Below are 25,077 nucleotides of genomic sequence, written 5' to 3'. Positions count from 1 at the left end.
TTCAATTAATTTAACTTATTAGTTATTTTATATTAGTTTTAGACTTCTTTACTAAAACCGCTTTGACAGACTTAACTAAAATTACAATTTTGAAAGTCAAAATTACATTTGCTTAGTTTTTCTGAAAAAAAAAAATCAAGCATTTATAAATTCTTAAATTTTGATCTTCACTGTGTTACCAGACATTATGATGAAAAAGGTAAATCGTAATTTCTGTTTCATAGGTCTATGTACCATCTGGAACCTGCTTAAGTACCCCCTGGAAGGCAATTTAGTTGGACGTGACAAGATCCTAAGACCTCCTAGTACAATGCTATTTCAAACTGAGACTCCCATAAGCAAAGATGTGCCAAGCTGTGCAAAGTTTATTCAGCCACTGAGGATTGTGGAGCATGTGTTCAGACCAGCGTTCACTTGATTACAGTAAGCTTAAGCAAAGACTGTGAGAATCACTAAAGCTCTTGGTGTGGCATCAGCAGGCATGCCTACGGACACAACACACACACATTAACCAATCCATCTTCTATCTATTCCATTCTTTCCTTTTTTTCCTGGCTTAGTGTGAGACCTCACAGCCTGAGAACTACAATTAGCAATTTACCCGTGCTTCAGAGAGGCCTTGCCACTCACAGACTTTCCTGACGGCACCTTTTGGATAGTTTTAATTATTTAACCACATAATAGCTGTCTCTCACAACTGGTTCCTAGACTAATATCATACTACTTATTATTAATGTCAAGAGGAAACAGAGATCGGATATACAGTTTTGTTGCAGTCTGTCTGTTTCTTTAGGGCAAGCCTATATTTTGTGAATTTGCATGAAAATGAGCCAAAATGGTATCCTGTGGCACACATTTAGGTTCGTGTAAGATTCGTTTCCTCCCTGAATCCTTTTCCCATTGGAGTCCTAACTGAATCTATTTTGGCTGAGAGAACATTAAATGGGTTTTCTATTCTGCGCCTGGTTTTTATATACTTCCATTAGGGTCAGTGAAGGATGCATTAGAATGTTTGATGACACGGTTATGGATTGGTAACAGTATTCTGCTACTGTGTGAAAATACTGTATGTATACAAATATGACTGGTTGCTGTATAGATTGCTAGGGAGTTTTGACTGGTTGTTGGGGTGTCTCTAGGGATATTTAAGATGAAAGAACTGTAACTTAACATTTCCTTTATACAACTCATGCCAAATATCAAAAATGTATCCTACTATGCAGTTGAAAGAGCACAGTAAGAGGCAAGCATATATGAAGTGTTCAGATGCAAGAAAGTCTAAATGCCATCTGATGTGTTCTCCTAAAGCGGACATTTTCTCAAGCTCTTGTGTGTATGTTTAGTAAATCTTCTGTTATGGCAAATAATATGATCTTTGCATTGCCTTTTAAGTTAAATATCTGAACACAAATATAGGATCCTGAGTTAAATGCTCATTTTAGAACAGCATTTCAGACAGCAATTAGAGATTTTTGCTTCTGAACTCTTCATATTCTATTAAAAATGTTAATATCAAAAACGTATGTCATTTATGGTGTGATTAAATAATATTTTTTTATGATTTACTGGTTTCAAGGATATTTTTGGGTGGTCTCTATGTTTAATAGCATGTTTAAAATTATTCAGAAGGGTCTGTTCATCAGTCCTGATACAATATTCCACATAATTATTAAGTACTAATGAAAAAAAAAAAAAAAACTAGTTTGCTGGGACTTTGAACAATGTACAACAATAATATAAAATTAATACTTTACTTATTTATTTATTTATTTATTTGCTTGTTTGTTGTAAATTTGCTTCATTTACTTAGCAATTATTATTATTATTATTATTATTATTATATTATTATTATTATATTATTATTTAAAATATTACAATATAAATTTAGCGTTTACATTATTTTATAATTATTTAAATTGTTTTATAATTATTTCATTTATTATTTTAATTATTTTTTAAAAATTATAATAAAATCAATACTTTTATTACTGTAAAATATAATATAATATAATATAATATAATATAATATAATATAATATAATATAATATAATATAATATAATATAATATAAGGGTGGCACAGTGGTGCAGTAGGTAACACTAACGCCTTACAGCAAGATGGTCGCTGGTTCGAGCCTCGGCTCGGTCAGTTGGCATTTTGCTGCTGGAAGGGCATCCGGTGCATAAAACATATGCTGGATAAGTTGGCGGTTGATTCAGTGCTTCAGATTAATAAAGAGACTAGGCCGAAAAGAAAAATTTTAAATATATAATATAATATAATATAATATAATATAATATAATATAATATAATATAATATAATATAATATAATATAATATAATATAATATAATATAATATAATATAACAGAACAGTGGTGCACAAAAACAATGTTACAATGTTTCATTAGGTTTATTAATGTAATTAACAAACTAGCATTATTTACAACTATTAAAGAAAGTAAATGACACAGTAATATTGCTTATTTCTATTGCAAAGAAGGACTCAAAACCATTCAATAATGGTAGATTTTGAGATTTACTAAGTTTTTTTATGTACCAGAATGCAAAATAACAAACAACAAGCATGGGAGTTTCATCAACACTATGTTTATTTGTAAGATAAGAAGCTGGACTGGAATTGCAACTGACATTAATGATATTAATGAGGAAAACCAACTGTATTTTGGATTAAAATGGTTTACTCTGTAGGGAAAGGAGTCACAGGGGCCATACAGTACGTCTTCACATTCATCATGATTAATTCTGTTTTTCAGAGCGGAGTTTTCTTTTAAGCAGACCTGATGTGAACCAGCCCAAACTCTTCTCTCCTCTGCTGTCACCGACCTCATTGCAGCTCAGAGGAGATTATTCTGAATCCCGCTTGCTTGTTTTATTTATTATTTTTTAGGCAATCTTTAAGTTTCAGGAACTCAGGGAGAGAATAAGGGGTCGGTGAGAGTTTCCCAAGATGTGCAAGTAGCAGAGTTGCCGTTAATTAAAGTAGACAGTCATACCACAGTATTGCATTGTTGAATAGGGGCATAGAGACCTCCATACAGGCACAATGCACACACGTATAATTACTGGTGATTAATCAATGCTTAGAATTTACAACAAGCTTAAATGCAACTATAGAGTTCATCTAACACTAGCGATTAATTTATTGTTGCCCACTTATAAACAAAGAGACATTAACATTTCCAACCCCTCATAAATGCTCTATATGAAAAGTCAGGTGGAATTACAAAAAATATTTACATTTAGTCATTTAGCAGACACTTTTGTCCAAAATGACTTACAATCAAGGAGAAATTGATAATTACAGAAAAAAAATAGATTTACATTATCTAGAGGTAGCAGGATGTGTTACAATTACTTAAACTAATTGATTTCCTATTAATTTAATAGATAAAAAAGTCAAAGCTGCAAAAAATATGTAGTTATACATCAAAACTGACATACCTGGAGACAAATCAAGAAGCTGTACATCTACAAGTCTAGCAGTGAGTTCTCGTTCTGACATTTTTTGGCAGAACAGAATCTTGGCAAACTAAATAGACAAATTTGTCATTTGTTCCGCCAACAAACGTCTGTGGATCTAATACATATTGGCAACGTTTTTTTTTATTTCTATTCTCCAGAGATGTTTAACCATTTTATGCTTCCTTTAAAAAGTTTTAGTCCATAGCTGGGGAAAGATTACACATAGATTACCCACAAATTAAAACACTGCCATACTTTACTCCCCCTCCAAAAATAAGTTTTTAAAATGGTTTCAAGTCTATTAGTTTTTTTTCCTTCTGTTTAACACAAATACCATATTTTGAATGTTGGATGAATGTTGAATTACGTTTCTTTAATTTTTATGTTTTAATTGGATATTTGGAGGAAACCGGAGGAACCCTGGGGAAACCCACATGAGCACGGGGAGATCATGCATACTCCGCACAGAAACGTTGACTGGCCTAGTAAGGACTTGAAGCAGTGACATGCTAACCACTGGGCTGCCATGTTGCCTATCAAGGAAAAAGGGAGGAGTAGGGGTGAAAAGGGGGCTTCTTCAAAACAAATATAACTGAGGTAAGAAACTCTGCTATTTATAGTGAGTTAGGAATCCTCTGATTGGAGAATCTTGTATTAGCTAATGCAGGACAAGCAGTGGTCTATCATAAGCATGTATCATCTCTAAATTATTTCATAATAAACTTTACCTAAATTAAATGTGCAAGTTGTGGGAGTGGAAAACAAATGTCTGTGCTTGTTTCAAGGGGCGACAAAATTCTAACAAGTGCACATTACTAGTGTTGCTTACTTGCAAGAATGTCCATGGTCAAATTTTCATAACTTTAGATGATTTTTCCTGTGGAGTATTTTAACCAACCAGAGGTCACTTTGTATGGTTTTTGAGATCCCAAATTTCTCTTACAAGTGTCATTCACATCTGCTCTTTTCACGTAAATCCACCAGAGGCAGCTGTCGACTGACTGACTGACCCATTCGCTACCCCCTTCTCCAAACCCAACTAATAGTATTTTAAAAAGCATTGATTGACCAGCACCCACCTACTTCTATTAACCCAACCAACAGCTTCTTGAAAAGCAATCCAGAAATAGAAAAGCCCCCTGATTTTAACCACATTTTCAGATTTTACCACATTCTCACCCCTTTATTAACTTGTTTATTTTATTTTTTGCCTTTTGTGTTTGTCTACCCTGCTTTCTGGAGCCATTCTTCACCGGATTCGAACCCCATCTTTGTCATCAATTCCTTTCTGCATCTCAAATACACTGCAAGCCACTGAACAAACTAGTAACAGCTGAAAAGCTGTCCACACAGAGCTAAGTGGTCAGCTGCTGGCACGAAAAGGAATGGAGTCATACTGCCCAGTAGAGTTTGTTTTAAAGATTAAATGCAGCAATAAGTACATCAGGCTACATAATTCACGATCTCCAGAAATGTATATAGAGGTACATTTTCAGAATGAGCCTATGTTGTATAAACCCCTCCTTCATTAGAACCCACTCTAATCCGATTGGTCAGATTACCTAATGTTACTAAGCGCATGTCAAAAACCAAATGCAATTACAACATCTGAAGCTCAGCTCAAAAAATTTCCTCAGCATTTATTACTGTGTATACAGTGACACAAACAGTAATGGTGGTGTCAGTTGTATTGTAATAATTTAAACATGAGTCGTCAAACCTGTATACAAAGAGGGATTTGCTTAGCACAAAAATGAAAAAAAACAGCATCTTCACAACTCGTGAACAACACAAAACAAATTATTCTAAGCCTCAGTTACAACTACAAGTATTTGAGGGTCAAAGCAGACAGTCTTCATGTGCAACCAGTGAAGTCCATAGACTGGGATTATGCAAATGTGTTATGCAAAATATATAGGAAGTAAAGCTGGAATTACAGACGACAGAATTACAGTTCTTTCTTTTGAAAGGCACTTTGATCTTTAAAACTTTGAAGACCTTTTGCATGCACAAACTGTTACATTACGCACAACATGAAAAGTATAAAAAGAGGCGCTTTAAGATTTACCACACTTCCTTACTTTAGTTCCACTTTCTGTTTAAAAGAAGAAAAAAAGTGTAAGGACAAGAAACAAATAGGAGATAATGGCCTATACAGGAGGATCTTCAACATCGAGTGACCTCAGAGTTAGACCTTTTGCTCTAATGAGTGAAAAACTGGCTTCTATTCTGTTCATCTACACAAAACCTGTCATCTTTCAGTAATTGCTGAATGCCACAGTACCACCACAAATGAATGAGAGGAAAGCGCAGTGCAGGGAGCAGAGCCTACAACAGCAGCTCGGTCAAATAAGGACAGCAAATGAGAGATAAGAGAGAACTTATAAAATATCCCAAAATAGTCTATTATAATAATCATAGATTAGAGACCTGCGTGGGAGGAATTTTTCAGTTCCACTCCTGCAAAAATATATATTATTTTTTCTCGCTCCCGTTTACAAAAGGCCACAGGTAAACTTATGAGTAGTTTTATTATTCTTTCCACTACTCAATTATTTGTTTCATTAGTTTCCCTTTATAAATAAAAAACAAACAGAAAATAAACAAAGAGGTTTTATTTTATTTGTTTGCTTAAACGGAATGACGAACATGGGCAAGAACATAGAAATACATTCAGAGCAGCTAGCAATAAGCTAGTAATTTTGCAATAAAACAAAATACTAATAAACATTGAGTTCTCAAGTGGTCAAGCTGGAGAGCATTTGGCCTAATACTTCTTCAGAATGTACGTAAGCTTTTTTGTCCTTTTCAATTCAAATATTAAACGCATTTATTCATTCATTTTTCTTCAGCTAAAAGCTGCTTTATACTTTTGGACTGGGTGATCGGCATGACCCACAGCGCCCGTCTTGCGTGTAGTTGTGCATCTATACACCTGCATACTTTTTTGTTGCACTGCAACAACACTTCCTAAACCCTAGCAGGCAGGTTTGTATAGTTCTCTGTTTTGAGTTTTTTGAGGGTGTTTTGTTTTTTCTGAATGCAACAAGTGGCTAAAATATGGGCGGACATGCAACAACTTTAATGATAAGGTGAACACAAAAGTTTCCATTGGGAGCTCTTTCACTGGACTCGACACATGTAAACAATTGTTTTATCGGGCTTGCGTCTCAACCAAACCAGCCAATCACAGAGCTTGTGCTACACGTCACTGCAATGTGTAGTTACTTTCTTTTAGAGGTGCGTATCAGAGTCTGTTTCAGCCATAGTGAGACCTATATGACTGCGCAAAGGCTGTGCCAGACCATAGGCGTGCACTTCACGCAGACTTGTATACATCCACCTTTAGTCCCTTATTTATCAGTGGTCGCCACAGCTGAATGAACCGTCAACTTATCCAGCACGTTTTCCTCCATAAACCCAAAAACTATCACACACTCAAACACTATGGCCATATTAGTAATCCAGTGTACCTATCCTGCATGTGTTTGGACTGTGGGGGAAACCGGAGCACATGGAGAAAACCCACTAGAACACAGGGAGCACATGCAAACTCCACAAAGAAAAGCCAACTAGCTCAGTCAGTACTCAAACCGACAACCTTCTTGCTGTGAGGCCAATTTTCAAAATTTAGCTTAAAAAATAAAATAAACTGAATAAATCAATGTGAATTGCAAGCCTAAAATTGTCTTCTGTAAAAAATAAATAAAATCTATTTGTGTTAGGACAACATGAAGGAATTAAGTTAGTTATTAGTTTTACAAATTAAAGTGGATTGAACATAAAACATTTAAGTTGTCCCCAAAAAATAGGAATTGTGTTGTTTCGGGTTATTTTAAATAAGTGGATTGAACAAACAACAAATGTCATTTTTTGATTGTGCAACATGTTTAGATGTTGTTTTACTCATTCTTGTGGCTTTTGTGCGGAAGAGAATAACAGACTACTTGTTTTACGTAAACTAATTTTAAGATATTTCCATTTTGCAGGAGTCCCAAGAGTGACTGAATTCTCCCACAATCTGCACATACAGTTATAGTCAGAATCAATTGCCCGCCTGATTATTAGCACTCCTGTATATTCTTTCCCCAACTTCTGTTTAATGGAGAGAAGCTTCCCTACACATTTTTTAAATATAATAATTTTAATAAGTAATTTCTAATAACTGATTTATTTTATCATTGCCATGATGACACAAAATATTTTACCAGACATTTTTCAAGATACTAGTATTCAGCTTAAAGTGACATTTAAAGACTTAAGTTGATTAGGTTAACTAGGCAAATTGGGGCAATTAAGCAAGTTAAAATATAACAATGATTTGCTCTTTAGACTATCGAAAAAAAATATTGCTTAAGGGGGCTAATAATTTTTACTTTAAAATTGTTTAAAAAAATTTAAACTGCTTTTATTTTAGCTGAAATAAAACAAATAAGACTTTCTTCAGAAGAAAAAATATTATAGTAAATCCTTTGAAAGAATTCTTTGCTCTGTTAAACATCATTTGGGAAATATTTGAAAAAGAAAAAAAAAATCACTGGAGGGATAATAATTTTGACTTCAACTGTACACGAGTATCTTACCGTCCGCACCTGCATTCAACCATCAAATATTGTTCCACACTGCACTTGGAGCATTGGGTCCCACAGATGCAGGTCTCTAAACTAGATACATCACTATCACTACCACTTGTTTTATATGCATCAACAGAGAGGCAAGCAGCAACATCACGAACAACTAACATAAATGTGGAAATTGACTATAAATATCATGCAGTATAATGTCTGTAATTTATAAATGTAAATAAAGTGAGTGCTTTACTAGAATGCCACAAACTATAAAGCAACCACAAACTGCAGCTGTGTCAAAAGCAGTGGCACCACTTAAGAGCTTTCACCACTTACAAAGATGCATCCATTAACATGCTTTTAATCTTTAGGAACACACAAATGCATGTATGGACAAATAAATGCACAAACAAATTAGTATCCTTCAAATCTGTTTTAAAATAGGAATGGATATGTGATATTACTGCCAGATGATGAATTGATATGTTATTAGAAAGAGTCATGCACAATATCATTTCTAATGTGCATTGAAACATTTTCTTATAAAAGCATACAGCAGACTTCAATTAAATCATCTTTAGTACTGTACATTTAAAGTGCATTTCACTTTCACAAAATGAATAAGCAGTGTGTTAATGTCAACATGGCAGTTCGCATCTCATTTTACTTCCATGATGTGTTGTGAAAGTAAAAACATAATGTACATGAGTGAGAAGTTTAGAACAGGGTATTTATAACATAATAATACTTTTTATGATTGTTTTTATATTTTTAAATTGTATGTATATATACATAAAATGCACTATATGTAATAAAATAAAATAAATTTAAATAAATAAATAAACAAAATAAATAAATATGTATGGTTTTATAATATAATATACTATTTACAATAAATCATAAAGCAAAAAATTATATATATATATATATATATATATATATAAACAAATAAATAAACATGTTTGGTATTATAATATAATAAACTTTTTACAAAAAAAACATAAAAAACATTTTGGTATCATAATATAATAAACTACTTACAATAAATCATTAAATAATAAATAAATATGTTTGTTATTATAAAATAATATATTATTTATGATAAAACTAATAAATAAATAAATAAATAAATAAATAAATAAATAAATAAATAAATAAATAAATATATAAATAAATAAATAAATAAATAAATAAATAAATAAATAAATAAATAAATAAATAAATAAATAAATAAATATACATGTTTGGTATTTTAATATAGTATACTATTCAAAATAGAATATTGAAAAATAATAAATAAATAAAAAACATAAATAATTAAACATATTTAGTATTATGATATAATATATTATTCACAATAAATCATTAAAATAAATAAATCATTAAAATAAATAAATATGTATGGGCAACGCAGTGGCAGGTGGTGCTGGGTAGTGCTGTTGCCACACAGCAAGAAGGTCACTGGTTCGAGCCTCGGCTGGGTCATTTGGCGTTTCTGTGTGGAGTTTGCATGTTCTCCTTGGGTTTGCGTGGGTTTCCTCCGGGTGCTCCGGTTTCCCCCACAGTCCAAAGACATGTGTTACTGGTGAATTGGGTAGCCTAAATTGTCTGTAGTGTTAGAGTGTGAGTGAGCTGGATAAGTTGGCGGTTCATTCCATTGTGGATTAATAAAGGGACTAAGCCAAAAATAATTGATAAAATATTAATTAAAGGACTAAGCCAAAAAGAAAATGAATGAATGAATGAATAAATATGTCTGATGATATAATATAATATACTATTTTCAATAAATCCTTAAAATAGTAAACAAACAAACAAACAAAGAAATAAGTAAAATAAATAAATAAATAAATAAATAAATAAATAAATAAATAAATAAATAAATAAATAAATAAATAAATATAAAACATTTTTTTTTTTAAAGTTCAAAACTTTAAGGTGTTCCTAAAACTTTTTTACTGGTAGTAAACAGTAGAATGTTAGATTGTAGCTAGAATGTGTAAACAATAAGAATCTTCAAGAATGAGCACTCTTGATGCTGTATATAAAATGATGTGAGAAATTCCCTGCAAAAGCAGCTCCAGTCGTCTTCTCCGTATCTCCCTCCTCCTTTTCTCAGAGCTTTAAACTGCAGCACAGCCGAGGGGAGGAACGAACTCAGAATTATATATACTGGGCTGTTCTGAAACTTTTTTTCCTCAGCTCAAAGATGACTTTGAAGCAGAGTTGGGCTGGGATTTCTGCACTGATCCAGGGGAAAGAACTACATTTTGGATGTGGATGATACTCCGCAGGGGAGCAACAGCCACAGCAGGCTCCAGTGTCCCTGAGTGAACAACACAACCACGTTCAGAAACAGTTAAAAGTGCACTTTTTCAATAGAGATGATGCCATATATGAAAGTTGAGTGGAGCTGTTTTAATGGCTCTAAAGACATATGGACACTGAAACATGACTGCTTATTAAAGAGACTATTGTTTTAAGAACACTGATACTACAGTATGTACGGAACACTATGGAACAGATCGTACAATTGTTAAGTATAAAAATGAGTGCAGACAATAACCAGTTTTAATGACATTTGACCACACAATTATGCTAACCTGAAAAGTAAATTAGTTTTATTTTTTATTTTTTCAGTTTACATTCAGAGAATGTGAGACTTTGGTTATAGACAGAATATCTCCAGTAAATGACTACTTTGATTGAATTGATTTCACAGATAATTTGCCTGTGACTAAAAATGTGTAGTTCTATGTAGTACTAACCCTGAACCTAACCCTAACCTGATAAGGATAATCTCTGTATCTGAACACAATAATCAATATAAACACCAATATAATTTTGATGTGATTTTTATGAACTTGATTACAAAAACAAAATGTAAACAAATGCATTCCAAATTGCATTTCTTTTACAGTAAAAATCCATTCAAAAGCACATGGCTGCTGTGTGATGTCATTCATGAAGGACTTCAATGGCCAGTAGCACTCATGAGAAAACCAGGCTCAACACTGGCTCATTTTGAAAACGTAGCCCTATATTCTTTTCTGGAGATCACAAAAAAGTAGTCAGAGCTACGCATGGCTGCATTTCATCTTTAAAACAAACACTATTGGGCAGTATGACACAGTTCCTTTTCTTGTTTACCTGCTGACCGCTTACCTCCGTGTTGGCGGCTTTTCCGATGCTACCAGTTTGTCTGGTTGATCAATATGTATGTCGACGGACTTGAGACGCAGAATGGAGTTGACCACGACAACGGATTTCGTGTCCAGAAAAGTACGATTCCAGAAAGCAAAAACAAAAAAACTAAAACTTTTAAAATAAATAAGTAAATAACAGGGTGAGAATGCGGTCAAATCTAAAACCGTGATCAAACGATTCTTTTTCTGGATTGCTTTTCAAAACAATGCAGTTTAGGGAAGAGGGTGGGCGGGTCAACCTGTGCTTTTTGAAAAACTACTGGTCGGGTTTAGGGAAGAGGTAGGATGGGGCGATTGGTTGGTTGGTCAGTCAGTAAGTCATTCAGTCAACAGCAGCCTCTGGTGGATTTACGCAAGAAGAGCAGGCATGAATGGCACTCTCGAGAGAAATTTGAGCTCTGAAAAAGCATACACATCGTCATGTATCTAAAATATGCACAGTAATCTGTCCTGGCTAAAGGTCCCAGATCACCAGATAACTACACATAAACATGGAGTAATCTCCCATTAAAGCAATGGTATTGTAAAAAAATATAATTAAACCATATTAACAAAAATAACTGTAAGCAAAAATAAAAAGCATGTGAAACATACCGTGCACACGGTTAATGTTATGTCTGTTAATAATCTCTTCTAAGAATAATTTAAATGAAAACAGTGACTGCTGCTGCTTACAAAAGAATATGTGGGTTTTTTAAAATCTTGAGCTCTTGAAAGCAGCAGGACTGTAGGTGCACGATCATCGCTCTTGATGATCCAGTCTATTTTAAAAGGAACCAATCACACCCGTTGCGCTTTCTTTCGGTTTCTTGCAGTTACTTTGCGCAAGTAAACGGGAACGCGCATGCTTTTTTACGCACATCACATCAGCTGTTAGCGCGAGTGATCATGCTCTCATTCTCTATTCACCATTCTTTTGCTCGCGCAAACAGTTATGTTTGCCAGTCGTGCTGCTTCTCGATTCTAATATCACATTTGCACAAATATTTGGCCATGCTTATTGTCGAACCCTGCTTATAAGAAAACTACAATTTAAAAATGATTTCCAACCAGCCAAAGTGGCTAGTGGAGATGTCTGTCTAACCCGCCAGAGCTCAAATCTACCTGCATTTGGCGGGTTGTTGAGTGTTAATGTAAAGCCCTGCATATAGGGTACGTAATCAGAACCAGCCTAGGTTGAATAATTTGTCTTATGGTAGATTATGAAAAGATTAAAGACATTTATCAGTCAAAACTGATATGGCCACTGATATAGCATTTATATTAAGTCTATAGTTCTAGTAGATTAATATAGTGCCAATATTTGTATGCATTTTGAAGCATGTAAAACACTCAAAAAAAGCAAGATTTTTGTTTTTTCTTCATTTTTAAAATGAGCTGAATCTATACAATTCTTGCATTTTAGGGGTGGGAACTTAATTATTGTATGTTCAATTCACTTGAACTTGTAAAACAGTTAAGGTAACCTAATCGATTTGTGTTGGGACTATGTGAAGGTATTATGTGGAACCCAGCAATTTTTTACAGTGTGTATACAATGCATACATATTAACTATTTACATTTTAAATTGTTATGTATCACCAACTATTGCACCAAAAATCTAAACCTTTGCTAATAAAAGGTAATGCAAATAAAACCTAATCTATTTCACAAATTCTTACCAAGTGGACTGCATTTCCTCAACATCACTCGTAATGACCTGTGGCAGTGAGGGAGCGTGCACCCGACGCGCCTTCCCATGATTCTGATTTGCCTCAGGCTAGATGCACAGCTTACCTTACCCTGACAAGACTGACAGTGTCTAAAAAAAGGGGTGGAGATGGAATAAAACTCTTTGAGCCAACACATCAGAGCCCCTAAAATCTTAACCTTGTTTGACATGCTCTTCTGCATTACTCATTCAAAGCAGAACTCAGAGGAATGTCTGATAAAGGCTGATTTGAGTTAAAATGAAAGCTTCAAACATATCTGCAGCAGGGCGCCATTGAAAAGCGCAAGGATTATGAAGTTTGGCAGGTTTCAACACAGAAAAGAAAACAAACCAAATGTATGGATGTCTGTAAGAGCCTAAACAATCAGACCATTCTCAGATCAGGGAAATTTCCTGTAATTCACCAAAGAGATTGAATCGATAAACAACAAACAATCTGTAACTCTAATAAATAATTCCACTGATTCCCTCAAGCCCATTTTCCTTTTATCTTTCATCAATAGAGAGATAAAACTGGCAGGATGTGAAAAGCACTCTTCTGCATTATGGTTCCTGTACGAGCTTTTTATGACAAATCCACAGAACAATATGTCTGTATGGAAAAATCAATGCCAATTCTGTTAGTTCAAAAGAAAATGTCGAATATTGAATGAAATTAGAGCATACATTAAAAAGAAAAGACATCAAACAACCTTACAATAGTTGCTTTTTTCCTCTTATAGCAGAATTATTTCCAAATTTTCAGAAAAAAAAAAAAAAAACGGAAACAACAGGATGCTTGCCAAAATCAATGTGCCCTTTTATATTCCAAGCTTCATATTGTAAGTCTACATATAATGGCTATAATAATCCTGTTACTCACAATATCAATTCCACTGTCTTTAGTCCTTGATAAGTTTAGCAATTCTGCGACCATCCCTCAATCTAATGCTTGTCTTTTATCAAGGGCACTTGATTGCATATCTTTTTTAGTGCTGTCCTTAAGAAGTACCATGGGACACAGGTAGACAGATAGATCGATGGGGTTTCACTTTCTTTTGTGGTCTTTGTCCTTGGTTTGAGGTGAACTTTAAGGGGGGTTCTGCTAATATAAAACTTAAAACACTATCAAAAGAACATTACAAGTATTCAAAAAAAAATGAAATGGATGGATGCAGGTATCTGCATAGGTGGACAAATAGAATGATGGATGAGTGGATGGGTAGATACAGAAGGATGGATGGATAGATGGAATGAATGATAAAGAGATAGAGAGATAGAGAGAAGGATGAATGGATTGGCAGATGGATAGAGATAGAGAGATGGATGGATGGATGGATGGATGGATGGATGGATGGATGGATGGATGGATGGATGGATGGATGGATGGATGGATGGATGGATAGATAGATTGAGAGATGGAAAGAAGATAAAAAGATGGATGGATAGATGTATAGGAATATAGATAGAGAGATAGAGAGGGATGGATGGAGAGGGATATTGATAGAGAGATAGATGATAAATGGGTGGATGAATAGGGAGATGGATAGAGATATAGAAAGATGGATGGATGGATGGATGGATAGATGCATGGATGGATGGATAGATAGAGAGATGGAAAGGAGATAGAAAGATGGATGGATAGATGGATAGGAATATAAATAGAGAGATAGAGAGAAGGATGGAGAGGGATATTGATAGAGAGAGAGAGATGGATGATAAATGGATGGATGGATGGATGGATGGATGGATGGATGGATGGACAGGGAGATGGATAGAGATATAGAAAGATGGATGGATGGCTGGATGGATGGACAGAGAGATGGGTTGAGATATAAAGAGATGATGGATGGATGGGTGGATGGATGGATGGATGGATAGGGAGGTAAATAGTGAGAAAGATGGATGCATGGATGGGTAGGGAGACAGACAGAGATAGAGAGATGATGGATGGGTGGATGTATAGGGAGATGGAGAGAGAGATAGAAAGAGATGGATGGAGAGGGATATTGATAGAGAGATAGAGAGATAGGTGATAAATGGGTGGATGGATAGGGAGATGGATAGAGATATAGAAAGATGGATGGATGGATGGATGGATGGATGGATGGATGGATGGACAGGGAGATGAGTTGAGATATAAAGAGATGATGGATGCATGGATGGATAGGGAGGTAGATAGAGAGAAAGATGGATGCATGGATGGATGGATGGATGGATGGACAGTGAGATGGGTTGAGATATAAAGAGATAATGGATGGATGGATGGATGGATGGATGGATGGATGGATGGATGGATGGATAGGGAGGTAGATAGAGAGAAAGATGGATGCATGGATGGATGGATGGATGGGTAGGGAGACAGACAGAGATAAAAAGATGATGGATGGGTGGATGTATAGGGAGATGGAGAGAGAGATAGATGGATGGATGGATGGATGGATAGAGAGACGGAAAGGATATGGAAAGATAAATGGATAGATGGATAGGAATATGAATAAAAAGATAGAGAGATGGATGGAGAGGGAAATGGATAGAGAGATAGAGAGATAGATGATGGATGGATGGATGGATGGATAGATGGATGGATGGGTGGATAGATAGGGAGATGGATGGAGATATAGAGAGATGGATGAATGGATGGATGGATGGGTAGACAGATAGAGAGATGTGTGCATGGGTGGATGAATGATGGATTGATAGGGAAATAGATAGTGAGAAAGATGGATGCATGGATGGATGGATGGATGGATGGATGGATAGGGAGATGGACAGAGATAGAAAGATGATGGATGGGTGGATGTATAGGAAGATGGAGAGAGATAGAGAGATGTATGGATGGAAGGATGAAATGATGGATAGAAAGGGAGCTTGATAGAGATCGAGAGGTACATGGATGGATGGATGGATGGATGGATGGATAGATGGATGGGTGGGTGGATGGATGGATGAATAGTGGGATGGATATAGAGATAGAGAGAGAGATGTATGGATGGATGGAAGGATGTATTGTGAGAGAAAGATAGATGTATGGATAGGGAGATGGATAGAGAGATTGAGAGATGGATGGTAGAGAAATATATGGGTAGAGAGATGGCTGGCTGGCTGGCTGGCTGGATGGATGGACGGATGGATGGATAGTTAGATGGAAAGAGAGATAGAGGGATGGATGGGTAGAGAAATACATGGGTAAAGAGATGGCTGGATGGCTGGTTGGATGGATGGATAGTGAGATGGATAGAGAGATAAAGAGATAGATGTATAGATAGATGGATAGAGAGATGGATGGATGGAAAAATGGATGGATAGGGAGAGATATATAGATGGATGTTTAAATGAAGAGGGAGATGGATAGATAGATAGTGGAATGGATGGGTAGAGGGATGAATGGGTAGAGAGCCTGATGGATAGATGAGTGGGCAGTTTGGTGATTGCATGGACAGACGGAAAAACATGACAGACAGACAGACAGACAGACAGACAGACAGACAGACCAAGTGACCGACCTACTGACCGACCAACCTACCGACCGACAGATAGATGTACCTGAAGAAACAAAAAGGTGTTAGAAAAAGCATATGTCGTCTTCCAACCGTTGCTTCCTCTCATGCTTTCTCTCTGTCCTTCCTCTTCATTTTCCTGCACCCTGCTCTTTTTTCCTACTCAGTTCTGCCACTTATAGCCTCAGGTGAAAGCTATGGTACTTCAAAGAGCCTTTTACTGGCAAAAGGAGATCAAAAGAGGTGAGGCAGGCAGCGAGAGGACAGATATAGAAGAGATGAAGAATGAAGAGAGGACAGAATGAGAAAGAGAAGGGAGAGAGCTCATATGGTTTTTGATGAGGGGGGCTCGCTCTAACTAGCAGGACAGAGCAGTAATAATGGCAGAGCACATGATCACAGCAGAGCACTGAGAGTTTCATATGCGCTCAGCGGACATGGCAAATCACAGGAGCCTGTTTAAATTCTCCTGTATCTGAACAAGCGTGGCACAGCTTACACTGGATCACATAACAAATGCAAATGTGTACACACCACCACAACCACGGAGAAGAAGGCTGAGAGAATGAACAAAGTAGGGAAAGAAAAGAGGGTGAGAACTACTACAAGCACTATACATTTTATATACTCCCACTGACCAATGTACCCATCAAAGGGTTAAAAGCAACAGATCAACCATATACCTAAGAATTATAATACTATCCCACTGGGTCAAAATACAAGCTCATGAATTAAGGTAATGAAGCTTAGAGGAAAGTAAAAAGCTACATTAAATAATGATCTGTCAGAAGTCTCATAGAACCAGCGACTCCAAGTACTTGGTCAATCATGTATTTGGGCAGCATGTTGAATGTCTGCACAGATGGTCAAATTTTCTTGCGCAGAGCTGTGTGCTCACATGTCAAACATTTCTCTGTACTGGAATAAGGACAGCGAAAAGTAAGACAAGAATAACCACACTGAGCCATGTGTAAGTGGCAGGGGTCATGTTATCCAACTCGTCTAAGGCTTTGATTAGTTTGTGCTGTCACTACAAAACTACCCAGCCAGACTCTTCTGAGATTGTAACCAGGCACAATTAATTTTTCTGAACCCCAAACTTTTAAATTGTGAAATTAGTTTTAAACCATTTGTTTCAGACTTTGTAGAACTTACTTTTACCTTGTGTACCAGCAAAGCAGTTGAAATGGAAACAAAACAGGCTGTATTGGCTCTAGAAATGATGCACTTGATCCCACTTGTAATCATATCAATCAGAAAGGTACTCAAGAGCTTCCACTTTGTGCCAGTAGTGAAATGCAACAATACATCCTCAATGGAGCACATAGAGCAAATGCTAATGATCACTGTTGGAACAAGGTCATAATCATTCAAATTATATCGCCACCTACCTTATGCTCTGAGATTGTAGGTAGTCCGGGTCAGTAGCATTCAGCATGGCCACAAAGCTCCCTAAGGGAATATTCTCTCTCCTGATGACAACAAGAGGATCTGGGAAGAACACCGGTCCTTCATTTACATCCATAACTGTAATGTAAACTGTCGCTGTAGAGCTGGGCCCATACACAATGTCAGGAACCAGGGGGTCTTCGTTTTCCACTTTAATCAGCAGTGTGTGAAACATTGAACTTTCATAGTCCAGAGGCTGAAAGAAAAATCAAATGAAAGAAATGTAATAAGTTGGTGTCAAATCAAGTCAAGTTACCTTCATTTATATAGTGCTTTATTTAATGCAGGTTGCTGCTTAACAAGAATGAAAAGGAAGATATAAAAAGGTATAAAAATATTTCTTTTAAGTGAAATGTATTCAATATATAAGGCTGGTATCAGAATAGTGGTAAATGTAGGTGTAGTTCTAGTTATTTCAAAATTGGTTTAGTTCCTTTTAATACAAATGTCATTTTTAAGGATGATCCACTAAAGAACAGCTCCACCGGCCAAGGAAGCCATAGCTGACAGTAGCAAGGAAACCAAAACTACACCAATTGCCAGAAATGGAAAACAAACCTTGGGAGAAGCCAAGCTCATTTGGAGACCAGTTCTTCTCCGGGCAATTGGATAAAAAGGCTGAGCTTGAGTCTAGAAAGACATCAATGGCCTTGAGAACAACGAGTAAGTAAATGGCTATTTGTCATATTTGTTTAATCAGTACATCAGAGTTAATATAGGAACCATTTCTAGAACAGGAACACAAATAAGAGCAACCAATAATGCATCTGGGACATTTACTTGCAGTGTATCTCCGAGACACCTGCTTGGTATTTTATAATAATTCACAAGACCCTAAATATCTGGTTCAGGTTTGTTTATGTGGTTGACGTGCAATTGGAGAGTAAGAGAAAAGTGTATTTATGCAGGTTTGAACTGAACTCTTCATACAAATTCCAGGACGATGGGACATCTCATGCATATCACAAAAAACTGTACCTCTAACAGCTAAATGGCTTGTTTTCAAATTCTAAATTAGCAGTTAATGAGTGTTCCATCCTTGAGCTTGAAAAAACATTATTTTTGGTCCACCATAGAATTTTTGATAAATGGTTAGGACCTCAAATTGCAAACCATTAACATAATAGGTTGAAGTACAAGAAGTATAAATAATTTTTAATATAGGTCCTGGAATTTCAGTGTCCTGCAGATTTTAGCTCAAACTTGCCTCGACACCTGCAAGGGTTTTTCTAGATAGCCTAGTAAGAGATTGATTAGCTAGCCCAGGTGTATCTGATTGGGGTTGGAGCTAAAATCTGCAGGACACCGGACCTCTAGGATCAAGATTGTGAACCCCTGCCTTAGTGAGTCTTTACCATTGCAAGGCAATCAAGTAACTGTGCCAAACCAATGATTGGAAAAGACAACACGCACCTTCACCACTGACAGCATGCCTTCATTGTTGTCTAGGTTGGTCTGTATTTCAAAGTTCTGGTTGGGATCTCCGTTGATGATGGAATAGATGGCTCTCCAGGCTCCTGTGGCAGGGTCATCTCTATCATCCACCGTCAGGTTCACTACCACTCCAGTTGATCCTTCATTCACTGATGCCTGGAACTAGAGAAAAGGTTTGTGTCAATCTATTTGCAACATTTCAAAACGTATAACAACCCAGTATATTTAACAGTATGTCATTTGCATTACCACATGTACATTGGCAAGTATTTGGATATGCAGTCTGTAGTCAACATCAAGGATCTTTTTCCAATTTCTCAAATAATAAAAGGGAATAAGCAGTGTAGGAGTTACTTGTTGCAGAACTGAATTCATTGCTCTCAAAATTAAAGCTTTGACTACAGAAGATCTCTACAATTGTAACTCTTATGTTTAGAGAGATTAACACAGCCAGCAGGACAGGTCTCTATTGCTTTTCCGTTAACTCGTGTGCCACCTTGAATAATGAAAGGAGCGCTGGTCTACCTACGGCTGCATCAATTCAGTTCTTTCTGTTTAGTTCAGTTCTTCCATCCTTGTTTGGTACACAGAATCTCTGTCTTACATTCACCTCCCTCCTACCCCTTTTTCTGTCCCTCTGTCAAAGATAAGGCTTACGCTAAGCCTGTATGAAACAGCTCTTGTTCTGTTTTGTCACTGAAGGAAAGCTACTCTATTCAGAGTGCCGCAAATCTCCATAGTCCTTGCTCAATCCAGCCCAATGTCACAGGCCTGTTTGGGGAGATGAAGTGTTCCTAGAAAGGCCAGATGAGCTCTGTTCCCCATCAGCCCTGCTATCATTTCTGTTTAGTGGCTTGTGAAGTGAACACCCCCTCTATGCCTCAGAGATGTGCTCCCTTTATAAGAGCTGTCCAGAGGGTAGGGAATAGGGGGCCAGTTGCAAAGGTCATCTGCATCCTGAAGAGGGTGCTGCTGGATATGGGTGGCTAGAAGCAATAGAAAAGTTTGGAAAGCATAGCTAAGCAGTTTACACCCAAATAAAAAACTAGCACTAGGTCCTAACTCTAACTCATAGGTCTCAAACACAATTCATGGAGGGCCGCAGTTCTATGCATTTTTGCTCTAACCCCAATCAAACACAGCTGATCAAAATAATCAAGGTGTTCAAGACTACTAGAGACTATTAAGCAGGTGTAAGTTAGAGGTGGTTGTTAGAGCTAAACTGTGCAGAGGCCTTTAAGGAATTGAGTTTGAGAACATTGCTCTAACCCAGGGGTAGGCAAACTCGGTCCTGGAGGGCCGGTGTCCTGCACAGTTTAGCTCCAACTCTGATCAAACACACCTGCTTATAGATTTCTAGTGATATTGAAGACACTGATTAGTTTGTTCAGGTGTGTTTGACTAGTGTTGGAACAAAACTCTGCAGGGACACCGGCCCTCGAGGATCAAGTTTGCCCATCCCTGCTCTAACCTAATGTTTATTGCCATCAGGTTTGAAATTAAATTTGTGAGTCTTCCAAGATTAACAGTGAAGAAAATCCTTAATGTCAAGGTGGCACATCTACCATTGATAAGCATTCACACTCAATTATTTCACTTGCCATCTGTCTTTCAATTCTGCCTACACACACCTCTTGCAGACACTCAGGAGCTGTTTACTTAATCTTTTATTGATTTTCTGTTTCTTTTTAATAGATTGCTTTGTCTTTTTAAGCCAATTACCATGTGGGATCTAACATCCTAAGACAATAGTGAAATATTCGTTCTTTTTCATTCAAGTCTAGAAAAAAAAAAAAAAACAATACACCAGTACCAAATGTCCCCATAAGTATAGCGATACCAGTAAAGTTTGACCTAAAGGATTTTTTTTTGTCCCGATAAAAAAAGGGTTTATAAATCTCACAGAATAACTGTGGTAGGGAGGGTGTGTTCAGACTGCCCGTAATGGTGGGGAACAGGTCCAGGAAGACCTCCGGATTATCCTGCTTCCTTCCCCATCTTCTGTAATGCGATGGGAGGGTGGGCAGCAGATGTTGTTGCAGGACATATCTCCTGGTTCAGCAGACTCTGGACAAGCTCGCGGTTCTCCTGGAAACTGTTCCTGTTCCACCCGCATGTCCAGTAGAGCCTGGTGTTGTCCTCCGTGGAGGCCTACGACTGCCTGGATTATTTTTGCAAATGGCGAAGACAACAAAGTAGTCATGCTGGCAGCAATGTCTTCTTTCCAGGTTTCAGCACCAGTCTATTAAAGTTTGTTTGTAGTGTGGAAGAAGAAGGCAGGGTTGGCAATTCAGGTATTGCAATTATTTTTATTTGTTTAGTTATAGTTGCATAATCATTAGCGTCTTTTTATCTCGTCTCTGTCCGTCGACTCCTTTTTGAAGCGTCTCTCTAGTCCAATCACTGAGAGACAACAGGTGTTTACATTATCAAATTATTATTAATCTGATTGACCCACTTTATCAACCACCGGTCTGCCCTTGTGGGCAGTCTGAATATGCCTTTCTGCCACAATGACATTTTTTGAAAATGTACTGCATAAATGCAGATGGTTTCCTGTGAGCTTTGTAGGAGTAGGCTTGGGGTAGAGGGATGGAACGTACAAAATGCTGCACAGTATAAAAAACAAGACCTATTTACCTATTACATATTACATATTATAGATTATCTATAAGAAGCCTCCATAAAGACAGCTGTAATGTAGGTGTGTGTCTCTACACACATGAGGAAGTGGATAAAAAAAGGACTTCTAGCCTCAGTTATTTTATTACACAAGAGAGTATAGATTTTTAATTTCTAAAGCCACATCTCCAAATAAAAAGTACTTATACAGTAGTACAAAAAAAGCCAGTGAATGTGTACCTAAGAGATAACATCCCTCCTGCAGTCTGCCAGGCAAACTGTATGCTTCATCCTTTTCTTTGTTTTTCCACTTCAGAAGCACAGGCCAGGCTTCCCGTGTCCTTAAAACAAGAGTGCTCAAAGGAGCCGAGCTTGTACCTGTCTGCTGAAGGCCACAGAGCGATTACATCACTTTCATATTACTTCAGCTCCAATGAGAGCCTTGTGTCTACAGTGAGCCCGTTAGGTAGATCACTGTTACAATCACAGGGGAGAGTTTTTATCATGCGTGGAATAAACAATTAAACAAAGGTTGTCACAAATGTTTACTGTGGGCACACAAATTCATCCACACAGCCTCACACTGTGCATCTTTCACATCGCTGACCGGTCGTGCTTCGTTTAATCATCTGGGGTAGTGAAGCGGTCAGATGGATGTATTCAATCTTTGTTGGCTGCTGATACCCTGGCCCTGCCATACCACTGATAAGACCCCAATCCCTCCGAGTTCACAAAGCAACCAGCAGTGTGACAAACAGGGAAGTTATCAACCCTGAGGCTAGACCCTAAAACCGAGAGAACAGGCTGGATTTGTGTGAGTGTATGTGGTAGGTCTTGCCTATTTAAAGCCCCCCAGTAACAGAACACAGGGAATGTGGCCTGAGCGAGATAAATCATTTCCTACAGTGCCGGCGGTGCAGAGACACCCAGAAGTCAAGAATGACTGGGATTATTCGCCATGCCATTCATTATCAGTAATGTAACGCAGTGTGAAGGCATCACTGGAGATTCGTTTTGATCCATGCTACTGCTTTACCAACAAATAGCTCCGAAAATGTGCACATGATACTGTAACTCCCTCTTCATCTTGACATCTGTTCACTGAATCAAATCAACATTCATGACCTTTCAAGAAACTCTGCCTGAATTACAACATCTTAAATTGCACATCTCAAACTAGGAACGCAAGAAAAAAGCTGTTTGCGGTTTTCACAGCTTAACGAGATTCTAAAAGAAAACACACACACACACACACACACACACACACACACACACACACACACACACACACACACACATACACACACACACACACACACACACACTTTCAACCTGCTGCCAAACCGGGAACGCTTTTGAGGTGAAAGGCACTCCAGAAGGCTTTAGAAAGCGAGAGGCATGTGAAGGGTCTCTCCTGATGTGACCGTGGAAGACAATGCAGGTGCCTCTCACACTACGGAAACCTCTCTCACATGCTTCACAGCCTCTCGAGTGACAGAATAAGACTTTCCCTATAGTCTGAAGGTCCTTCATCAGGAGACAGAGACTGCTGCAGTTTCACTTATTTCCCAAGACTTATACAATAAATTAAATAGGGGCGTGCAGATTTGCAATGCTGCTTTTGAGGAAACATTCAAAGGAGTCACTTAAATATGGTGGCATTTTAAAAAGGTATTTAAAAAAAAACATTAGGATATGTAATTGGTTCTTTAAGGAGAGCTTGTAAATGCTAAATGTTTCTGATGTAGACAAAAAAAACCATGGCTTAATTTGTGAAATCTGGTCCGGCACCTCATTTTACTGATCCCCCTCCTCAACCGCCCTGCTCCCCTGTACACTGTTCCCTTTCACTTTCTTCCGCGACTCCTCAACCCTTTTCACTTTCGTCCACGACACCCCCTCCCCGCTCATTTTTGTCCGCGACACCCCCACGCCATCCACAGCAGAGCACCAACCCTCAACACCCCCCTTCACCCCACTCTCCACCCATGCGCGACACCTCTCCATCCTTGTGTATCATACCGGATCTGTTACCCTGATCTGTTCCAGGACCTCGCAATTCTGAAATTAAGCACTGCAAAAAACAATTTAGGAAAACAGTTTAGGATTTCCTATTGCACTCTCTGTGACAATGTTAAGTTGCAATGAGTTATTGAATTGCAATCGGACACTTTTTGGAACTTACCAATGCATGAATTTAAGCTTGCGTATCAAGTAATGCTTTATTAATTCACATGTTATTTAAAGTAAATGGCTGATTATGTTAATGTCAATAATATATTACCATCTAAATAAGTCATCTTCCTTTCAAATATTCAGTGTTCAGTTCTGTTTGGTTCTCGAATCTGATAGCTGTGCAATATTCTGCAACTCGTACAGCCTCTTCACTCTTACTCAACCCACATGAGTAGCAAGCAGTGGACTACAGTTTGACAAATGCTGCTGCTGTTTGATAACATAATGTACTTTTGAGGCTTTTTTTTAGGCGAAAATGTAGTTCATTTCTAAGGAAAGTGACTATTTTAAATATTTATAATTTTGGAGAAACATCTGCATCAGCATCCATCAAACTATCATATTGAGCAGCGCAAAGATGGTTGCGCCACAAGATGGCAACAGAGACCGCATAACAAGACATTAGAGGAAAAAAAACTCAACATAAAACTACAAACTAGTGCTGGTCAAATCATATAAAACTAGTAGGTGACATTCTAAGTCGATCTCTCTTTTTTATGTTGCATTACTGTATTTATACCATAGTAATTGCATTGTATTGAGTGTGAGATATGGGACTCACACATCAGGAATGTATGTATTTTGTGTAGGCCACTCTTCGTATAACCGTTTCTTTTGGTTGACCATCTGTTTGTTTCAAATGAGTCTCTTGTTTTCGTTACTGCAGACTAGTTCAGTAAACAAAGAAAGAAGAAATGCCTGCATGTGTTTAGCATTTTTCCTTATCACAAACACATTTATCGGGTAGTGATTGTGCTGCTTTGGCTTTTTTGGGGTAAATTATATTGATATCCCGTTTGCAACAAAAAAAAATAAAAAATACTGGGAAATGTCTCTAGACTGATGGCATGTTCATGCTGTTCAGTATTATAATCTGAAAATATGTC

General features: G+C 37.1%; 1 protein-coding gene across 5 annotated transcripts in view; it reads right to left on the bottom strand.

Annotated features, from left to right (window-relative positions):
* cdh13 (cadherin 13, H-cadherin (heart)) overlaps positions 1–25,077 on the bottom strand; it is a 618,570-nt gene that overhangs the window by 68,862 nt on the left and 524,631 nt on the right. For all 5 annotated transcript variants that reach the window (XM_087293013.1, XM_087293012.1, XM_087293014.1 and 2 more), the window contains 2 exons: positions 19,313–19,495; positions 17,842–18,095 (listed from right to left, as the gene is read on the bottom strand). In XM_087293013.1, the coding sequence (XP_087149139.1) occupies positions 17,842–18,095; positions 19,313–19,495 (437 nt within the window). The remainder of the gene's footprint in view (positions 1–17,841; positions 18,096–19,312; positions 19,496–25,077) is intronic.

The sequence above is a fragment of the Danio rerio genome, chromosome 18 (assembly GCF_052040795.2).
Source record: "Danio rerio strain M-AB ecotype USA chromosome 18, GRCz13ab, whole genome shotgun sequence".
NCBI classification, from domain to species: Eukaryota; Metazoa; Chordata; class Actinopteri; order Cypriniformes; family Danionidae; genus Danio; species Danio rerio.
The sequence above is the reverse complement of the archived record's forward strand: the minus strand, read 5'-3'. Positions and strand labels throughout refer to the sequence as shown.